Here is a 10019-nt window from a genome sequence, read left to right as displayed (position 1 = left end):
AACGCATTATATTCGAGTATCAAGCATGCTAAGGTGGCACATTTTATTCCATGTGCATCTCCTTTAAACATTAATTATTAATGTTATATTTTACATTTCCGATCTTCACATTCAACCGGGGAAATTAACACTCCATAATTATAATATATTTGGGGCATAAGCAATCACATACATTGGCACATTGAGGATATTAGTGTTACTGTTTAATTTATTGGAGGATGGCTTAAATCTCTAATCAATATGCAGTGGTAGTTTTCCAACAAAGTTGGAATTGAGACTACCCAAATAAACATGGTCCTCAAACTCTAAAGCTGACGTCACGAAATTAATTACTTTCCCATTGTTATCACTAAACATTTTGATTATGTTGCCATCATTTCTCACTTGTACAATCATTGCCTTCTTCGTTGCACCATTGATCACTTTATATAGCCTTGGAAATGTAGCCAACACGCGCTTAATGACCTTGTATTTGTGCACAAACTCCAATCCTTCAATAGTTTGCTGAACAACATAAGAGACAACCAATTTAATACCACCTTAATGGTTTTATCATAATCTTTCACTTTGTTAATCAGTTCGTGGATGAATTTAATGATTAAAATTATGGGAATTATCACGATATCCTTTAAAAGTATAGAATATCAATATGTATGTAGTTGAAAAGTTGTTACAAGTCTTATTAACTAAACTTAGTTATTTTTAAAATTTTAAAAATCTTAAAAATGAATTTAAACTATATTGACTAGATCAAAGTACAGTAACAAATCTATAAAATTATAAACAAAGTTCATTTGCAAAAAATTTTATCATCTTTCTATCTTTTAATCGACATGATATTAGATTGATCTTTCTACCTTCGTTTTAGAGAAAAATACTTTAATAAAAAGGTGATTCGAGTACACGCCATACAAGAGAGAAGGCCAATTAAATATTAGAAACTCTTGGAATCAGCATTTTTTTTTTGTCAATTTTAATCAATATTTGATCCATACGAATATTAAATTATCTTTAACAAATAAATTTTATTGATTTATGTGTGTAAACTTTCATAAATTTATATTCAAGTCATGTTGACTTATGTTCATAAATTTAATTAATTATAGGTGCAAATTATATACTAATATTTATAAAAATAATTGTAAATTTTTACTAGTCATATAGCATTATTGTTTAAAATAAAAAAAATGCCATAAAAATGTGCATGGCTATATACAAGGAAAAATATTAGCATTCTATTAACAATGTTGACTAGATAAATTTAAAAGAGCTAACCTTATAAAATTTCAAATCAATATTTTAAAACCTAAAGATTAAATTGATTTTTTGGCTACAAAAACATTGAAATTAAATTAATTCTTATTTATTTACACTTTTTTTTAATGAGGAGTGTTAGGAGCCAGCAATTTTTGTGATTTATAGCTATCAAATAACCATCAATGATGATTTTAATGGTGTGAGATTAGTGTGAGATTTTATTCAATAGCTCACTTTTTTTCTGGTTACATGCTGGTCAGAATTTAAAAAATTACTGCCCCTAAACTTTTCCTTTTTTTATAACTCTTGAAGAGTTTCGACCCTTAAGGTTACTTCAAAAGAAAAAACAACTTATGAAGCACTGTCCTACTAGTATTTCTCTTCCTACTATTATCACTCTATTACTAAAAGGAGAAGACTCTACCACAAATCATCGAAACTACTGATTTGTCCCTTGGCCATTGCCATCAAGACAATTGGTAGCACTGGCATCGACGAATATTTGTAAATCACACCCAACAAAATTTTCAACATTAATTACACCAAATCACACCATAATCATCCTACGATTTTGTTTATTGTCACAATCTCTCTAGGAAAGAGAATTCTTTTGAATTTGTCAAAATAAACTCTACTTTTTTCACCTCTTGTATTAGATATCTGAATCTATTTCTTTTAAAATATTGTGCCTAATGTCGCTTTTTGTCTTCATTTCACCATTTGATAATGCTTTCCTCATCTGTTCTAATCACTAGCTCATTTGGAACTCCCAAGGATTCTCCTAGGACAAATTAAACGACTACTTCCACTCCACACACCACTGCTATAAACTTATTTTTTACATCTACCATTTCAGTTACGAATACCAGCTGCTTATTATTATCATCAAAAACATAGCCACCAATGAAAATCGATATTTTTCTCGAATAAATTCAACACATAGCCACCATTGTCTTTTGTGCATCCCTTGAGGTAGTTCAATTATTATTTACTGGTCTGCCAACCTATTTATTTTTACAAACAACACCATTCTTATGATATCTTTTTTCACTCTCTCTAATGGCTTAATATCTCCTCCCAAACCTCTTTTACTAGAGTTTCTTTATTATCAAAGACTCTACAACTCCTAATCTTCCATGTCACCCATATGATTGTAAAAAACAAGTTCACCCATTTTTTAGTACACATAACTAGTCTTTTTTTTTATCATACCAAATTTCAAAAACTCCCTAATACCGTTTACCTGGGTCAAACCCCTATACATAGGACTAAACACTACAATTTATTAATGAAATTACAATGAACAAACAAATGATTCTTATCCTTGACACAGACATTACAAAGGATACAATTAGATTCCCATTATGAATGATGTTTATCCTTGCAAACTTTGCCTTTGTATTTAGTTTGCAAAGTAAGTAAACCATCCTATCATCTCAATTCAAGATGGAACCATCCCTCTCAAATATTGTCAAAAAAAAATACTTTGATTTTGCCACACCTAACTTTGCTCACACGGATGTACTTATCAATGATTTTACTGAGAAACATCTATATCAATGATTTTGTTGAGAACCATCTGTTCTCTGAAAAAATCCAAATTATTGTCCTTTGTACCTTTATCAAGACAATATTCTGTAAAGTAGTATGTAGTTTCTCACAGTATTTACACTTTTACTCAAAGAAACGTCTTTTCTATGTGAGATTCCAATTCCAAGAAAGACCATCGCAGAAGTCGCAGTTTATAATCAGCTTAGATATTTTCATTGAAATGGAATAGAGTGTTGGGAATTTATCTTTTAGGCTCCTTTCTCCCACCCACACATTCTCCCAAAATCTCATTTTGTTTTCATTTCCAACACACATTCTAAACCCTCTTATTGCTATCTCCTTAAAACCATTGTCTTCATTCACCACCTTAACACTATCCCTCCACGGTCCATTCGACTTTGGTATTCCATTCTGTACTACCTGTTTTTTCAGTTGACCCACATTATAGGATACTACTATTTGAACAATAATGTCTCATTCTTAATTGTGATATACTCACCCCAACCCACCATGTTCTTAGGTCTTTGAATCACACTCCTCTTTATAGTTGGCATTCTTTTCCTTCCATTTTTAGTCCCTCAGAAAAAAGTCAGATTAAAGTTTTAGGGAGTTTGAATAAACTTAGATAGTAAAGCGCGAGGTTGTTAACCACCACTCTAATCATAGTAATTCTTCCTGCTTTAGAAAGTAGACCCGCCTTCCACTTAACTTATTCTCGATCTTATTTATCATCGGTTTCCAAGTCTCAACCTTTATGGGGTTCACTCCAAGGAGAGTAAGTGTTGACTTCTAATAGGTTATTACAATCCCCGACATAAGACCAAAGCACAATATATTCTCCTATAGTTCTAGGAGAAAAGAATAAGATGTCGTCAGCAAATTAGTGGTGGGACAAAGGTATTTTGTCTCTTTCTACTTCCAATTCCCTAATGATTCCATTCTCCTTTGCCAACCCTAGTATTTCGTTTAACACTTTCGCTACCAAGATAAAGAAAAAAGGTAAAATTGGATCACTTGTCTCAATCTCTTTTTCATTAGAAAAGGCACAGGTGGAGAACCATTTATGAAAGAAGATATTGTCGCTATGTTGAGAAGACCTTGTATCCATCCTCTTTAAACAGTCCAAAACCCCATTTTTTTTCTAGTACATGATCAAGAAAAGACTACCTTATTGTGTCATACGCTTTTTTGAAGTCCAACTTTACAATTACCCCTTCTATTGATTCAAAATTTGCCAAACATAGATATCTGTTTAATGCTAAAAAAGAAAAGAAAAGTGTAGAGGACTAGCAACTTTTTAAAATTTCGGCTAGCATGTAACCAGCAAAGAAAAGTGAACTATTGGATAAAATCTCACACCAATCTCACACCATTAAAATCATCATTGATGACTATTTGATGGTTACAAATCACAAAAGTAGACCCTGAGCCAAGTGGAGCATGCATGAAGGAGTCAGTCTTCTATTCTTTTCCTTAGTGCAGTTGGGTCATCCTAGACTTGAATCAGAGACCTCACCCGTGAAGTAAATCATCGCACTTACAGTCCAATCCAATTGATTGGGAGAGAATCAATAGATTCCTTTTCGGGAGTGATTTATCCTTTTGATTGATAAAAAAGAAGAATCCACTACAACCCTTTGTCAGACTATTGTTCTCTTGTTTTATTTCCAATTCAAACTGGATTGAAAAAGGATATTTCTGCTTCTCGAAAAACGGGATGGGACAAAAGGATTGATCGAGAAAGACTTCTCTTTCAAGAGGATTCGCGGTATGTCAGGCCTTGGTAAGGTTCTTCACTTTGCATCGAAAAAACTGAACCAACCAAAACCAATAAAAGAAAAAGAATACTTTCATCAAGCAAATAGAAACTTGCCAAACCATGAGTATATGAGGCTAATCTTGAGCCACAATCAACGCGCGAATACCTTTGTTTATGGCACCTGCTTCTTCCGAAGGAACACCAGATTGAGAAGTTACTCGGAATGCTGCCAAGATATCGGATTTCTGAGTACATACTCCATACGGCCCTCTTATCTCTTCCTTCTTCGAGTTCGGTTATGCAAGAAGGGACCGAGAAGAAACTATCAGCAACAAGTGGGTTTATTACGAGACAGCTCATCATGTTCAGCCGCCAGCATTCATCCTAAGCCAGGATCGACTCTCTATGAGATTCCTAGTTGCATTACTTATAGCAATTACGACCCAAGAAGTTATAAGTACTTAGGCATGCACTTGGAATTCTCCTGATTGCCAATAGAGATATTGACCTATTTCTATGGTATGCTTTTATCTCATGTCTTTCTTCGTTCATGGTTCGAGCCTATATGACATGACCGATCAATAAAAATACTCTAACACTCTGCCTTTGTCTATTTTGTTCCAAATTGAACAAGATATTGAGGAATTGTCTATACGTAAAATAATGACATAATCATATTGCTCTAATTTATTGGGTTGAAAAAATGCAAAGTAAAATAGTCTTCTTCACTATATATACTATGACTGATTAGTACTGCAGTACAAGGAATTCAGGTGAGTCTTCGAGACCCTTTCGTTGACCTACATTGTGCTGAAGGGATATCTACACGATCCAATCAATTGCGTAAAGCGCATGGTAGCAAAGAAATTGGGGGAAAAGAATCAATGAAAAAATAATCATAAGTGATCAATATATCTCTTGAAACAAATGTAGAATGGAATCGTACTAGTCTCTACTGGGGGTTATTACTCATTATCCAATCCCTATATGGGAATGGGACTTCCACTGGCCTTATAATATATCTTAGTATGGAGGACTAGAACAAAGATTTATATCTATTTATAAATTCTTTGGAACTTAATTTGAAAGCTATATTTCGATGCGGACGTTTTCGAGATGCCCCTATTAACCAACGAATGCATTCATTATGATAAGAGCTTTTGCTCATGGGAATTGAGACCATTATTCAAATCGATGGCGGAAAACTAATAAGCTCATATATTAATGAACTCTATCAAAGAGTTATCTATCAGAAAAATACTCATAGTCTTTCTTCAGCCATGTTACCATTTCACAAGTAATGTCTATCTTGAATAAATGCTATTTGGACCTCTCCAACTAAACTGCTGATAACAGAGCATTTTGTACCCTTTTTCATAGCCTTTTCTAGTTGTTGTTAGTTAAATTTTATCCATTTTTACTATGTTTTAGTGCAAAATTCATTTTTTGGATGATACTTTGAGTTTTTGTGTTATTTCTATGATTTTAGGTAATTTTTGGGCGAATTTGGCAGAATCTTGGATAGCAGATGCTGTCAATACTAACCTCCGTACATTTGAATGAGCATATCCTGAGTTATAGAGATCCAATTGACACGGTCTCAACAGAGTTAGAAAGCTAACTTCCAGAGCTTTCAAGCAATATATGATAGTCTATACTTCTTTTCCAGAATGATTGCCAAAACTGGCATTAAACGTCCACTTCTCGCGTTTAACGCCCAAGAAGGACTAAGCCCTGGCGTTGAATGCCCAAAAACTGGTGTTCAACACCAGCTAGGGAGCAGAAGACAACGAGTTCACCCCCTAATGGGTGTTTAACGCCCATTCTCCAAGTTGAACGCCATGCTTGACCGAAGCACATGACCAAAGTGGATTTTAGCACTCCTTAACTTATCTAGTCTTATCTTTGTAACTTTTAAATTAACATTAACATCTTTTTAGGGTTAGCTTTTACTATTTAAAGAGGACATCACTTAGGTTAGACAGGCAGACTTAGACAGACAGATCCTCTTTACGTTTTTTTATTTTTTTTGTAAAGCATGAGTAACTAAACCTCCTGGTTAAGGTTAGGAGCTCTGCTTATTCCTATGGATTAATGTTATTACTTCTCTATTTTGATATCAATTTGATTCCATTATATGATGTATTGTCCTTTTTTATCTAATGAATCTGAGGTGGAACGGAAGTATGACCCCTTTTTCTACGAGTTCTTGCGAGTCCCTGACTGGATAGTATTGTACTATAGCTTGAGAATACATCTCCTAAACTGTAAATTGCCTGGGCTAATTGGATATGTGACATAATCCGGTTAGCTTTAGGGTGATTGAGGTTTTTGTGGCGTTAAAACTAGAATACTGAGCTTCATTCTCCGATCCGAATGATTTGACATTGTCTATGGCATTTGAAGTAGGATCAAGAGAGATTGAATTGCATTGAGCTTCACCCTCGTTCAATTTGAATGACCACTAACCCTGGTTTTTGATGAGAATAAGAGGAGATTAAAAAGGTCCAAGGAATTGGGGTTTAATCGCTTACAGTTTTGTCATAAAATGAATCATTCATTATTAATTTAGACAGTAAGATGTATTAATCCAAAAAGATAAGTATCTCCAAAACCTTAACTGTTTTCTCATTATTGTTTTACACTGGTTCTTACTGCTTTCTTTATTATCTTGTTTTATGCACCTATAACAACCACTCTTTTTCTATTTCGCCTAACTAAGTCCAGCAAGATAACTATTACTTGCTCACTCCAACAATTCTCGTGGGATCGACCCTCACTCACCTAAGGTATTACTTGGACGATCCGATGCACTTGCCAGTAAAATTGTGCAAGTTCTAATTTCGCGCACCAACTGCTCATCACCCCTTTCATTCTCTTGACCAAAAATTTTTATATTACTTCTATAGATGCTTCCAATCATATTAATTGGCCAAAAATCGTTCATCTCTTTAGGCACTTTCACTTTTGAAGCGAGAGTCACCTATATCTATCTACACATTTTAACTACTTTTGAGATATATTTTTTCTTTTCTTTCAATTTTTCTCCTACTCACTCTCATCCTACCAGTTCAAATATCATGGCTAAGTTCAATGCACCCTTATTTTTACTCCAAGACATAACACTAATTTTTTTTATCCTAATTTATTTTTACCATGATTGAATTATTACCAAATTCAATGTTACCTGAATCAAAGCAATCCAGAAAGAGCCATCAGGAGCTAGATTGATATTATCAGGTCCACCTGGAAGATTTTCAATAAAAATGTCTGTTTTGCCCTTGTTTGCTCCTTTTAGCCAATATCTAAGGACTCTTGATCTGATTATATATATATAGTTATATAACACCCAATTTTGGATATATTATGAGGTAGAAAAAAAAAAGAAATATATGTAAACAAGCACTTACTTCCAGGTTTCACTAACCAAAAGATAATCTTCATCTTTAGAGAGTGCAACTCCATTAGGAAAGTGCAATTTATCTATGACAATATCTACCTCATTTGTGTATGGATTGTACTTGAGAAGTTGTCCATTAGGCCTTGCTTCTAGCAGATCCAGATACCAATTATGGAGACCAAACTTGGTGCTTGCAACACTAAAATATACAATTCCATCTGATGCTTCAATCACATCATCTGCAAATCTAGTTCAACCATTTGAAACAAATTAAATATACTTTTAAATTTTAACCTATGAGGTAATCCAGATACTAATATAGATACTAATATGTAGAATCATAGACAAATCAAACTTTAAAATAAATTTAGGATGTGTGTGTGATGTGTATATATGACACTTAAGCATTTACATATTAATGGCAAACTATCAATTCACTTCTATTTAGACTCTGCCAAAATTTATTGAAACTTTTAGCATACACCATTGTATTTAAGTATTTAGAGTATATTTGGTTTGCATTTTTGTTCTTAATATATTCTATTTTTAAGATTTTGAAAAAAAAAATGTTAGGGTTAGTAGCCATACCTACACTTGCAGGTATCCAACCTACTCTCACCCGATGGGAGTAGGTTGGCAACCCGACCTGCAATGATAGAGTTGAGTTGAGGTACTAGTTATCTAACTCTATTATTCCAACTCGTACTCTTAATATATAATATATAATGAACATACATACATACGATAAACAAGTAGGTATTTAAACTCGAGTTTCTCTCTTTTGTACAACTATTTAGTGTCACTAAGCTAATAATTCAATTTATTAATAATATATAAATAGTATTTGATATTATAAAATATGAAAACTAAATATTATGTTTAAATAGAAATGAATTTGTTTTATGCGAGTCAAGTTGAGTATGGTTAGGTTGAGAGAGTTAAGGTGCGGGTAGAGCTTGAGTTGAGCGATTTAAACTCACAGATAGGGTTAACGTAGCGTTTAAACTCTACTTTATCTTATCTATTATTTCCTTAAAACAAAGTCATTATTTAGGAGCCATAGTAAAAGAGTATGAATTTGCTTATTTTTGCGCTATTGTAGGTTAGGGTTTTCTAGGCTACTATGTCATTTTTTTTACTATTTTTGTTTGTGTTGTATATATGCAGCTAAAAAAATGGTATAGGAGTGAAACTAACCTCATAACTGTTCAGTTAAAATTTCACTTAAGAAGTGGCTTTAATATTTGATTGGAGGTGAGAGACCTGGTTCATCTAGGAGATTATGTGCCATACAAAGTTTGATACTCAATAGTAGTTAGGCTATAGTAAATTAGTGTGTGTGTGTGTGTATGTATGAGTGAGTGTATGTGTGTGTGTATGTATGTTTGACAAAAAAAATGCAGCCACATCTGAATTTGGATATGACTTTAGCCAAAAATGAAAATAAATCTATGTAGTGTGTGTGATCGTGTTTGTGTTGTACTAAAAAAAAGTAGCTTCAACATAAAAATTAGAGATCTGGTGTGGTCACCTGGTTATACAAGTCATCATTAATGTCATACAAAATTGTCATATTGTCTGAAGCTCCAAAAATTCAATATAACTTTTTCTTCCATTAGAAGTGTACTATAGTTTGAGCACAATCAAGTGTTTAATATAAAATTCTAATTGAATGTATGATAAAATATGTACTAGGTTTTATTTCTAATTAATAAACCTAAAAAAAAGGGTTAAACCAACTATTCATTGGTCAAATGTCTCAAAGACCTAGAATGACCACTCAATTTGAGCTAGACCTGACCGAATTTCATCCTAAATATGGGAGACTCTAAACACAAATTATATCTTTTAGTCATCATTCTCAACCAAGTTAAGGTTCTAACTCGAACCATATAGCATAACTCAAAAGGAAAATCTAATTTTTATAAGAGTAAACCACCAAAAATATCTCTAAATTATTAAGTAGTTGACCAAAAAAAATTTTCAAATTTATTAATGACAAAAATATTCTAAAAGTTATTTTAAATATGATAAAAATATCCGACATTGAAT

At 32.9% G+C, this 10019-nt stretch overlaps 1 protein-coding gene and 1 long non-coding RNA gene across 3 annotated transcripts in view; both read right to left on the bottom strand.

Moving 5' to 3' along the window:
- LOC107630449 (protein STRICTOSIDINE SYNTHASE-LIKE 4) overlaps nucleotides 1-10019 on the bottom strand; it is a 27254-nt gene continuing 17235 nt past the window's right edge. For both annotated transcript variants that reach the window (XM_016333580.2, XM_016333579.2), the window contains exons 4-6: nucleotides 7978-8214; nucleotides 7755-7887; nucleotides 1-504 (exon numbers count right to left, since the gene is read on the bottom strand). In XM_016333580.2, the coding sequence (XP_016189066.1) occupies nucleotides 232-504; nucleotides 7755-7887; nucleotides 7978-8214 (643 nt within the window). In that variant the 3' untranslated portion in view covers nucleotides 1-231. The remainder of the gene's footprint in view (nucleotides 505-7754; nucleotides 7888-7977; nucleotides 8215-10019) is intronic.
- LOC110270167 lies at nucleotides 4735-7748 on the bottom strand. Its single transcript, XR_002359365.1, has 2 exons — nucleotides 7419-7748; nucleotides 4735-5910 (listed from the first exon to the last, which is right to left on the bottom strand). It is a non-coding gene; the product is annotated as an uncharacterized LOC110270167 (long non-coding RNA).

This window comes from Arachis ipaensis, chromosome B03 (assembly GCF_000816755.2).
Source record: "Arachis ipaensis cultivar K30076 chromosome B03, Araip1.1, whole genome shotgun sequence".
Classification (NCBI taxonomy): Eukaryota; Viridiplantae; Streptophyta; class Magnoliopsida; order Fabales; family Fabaceae; genus Arachis; species Arachis ipaensis.
The sequence above is the reverse complement of the archived record's forward strand: the minus strand, read 5'-3'. Positions and strand labels throughout refer to the sequence as shown.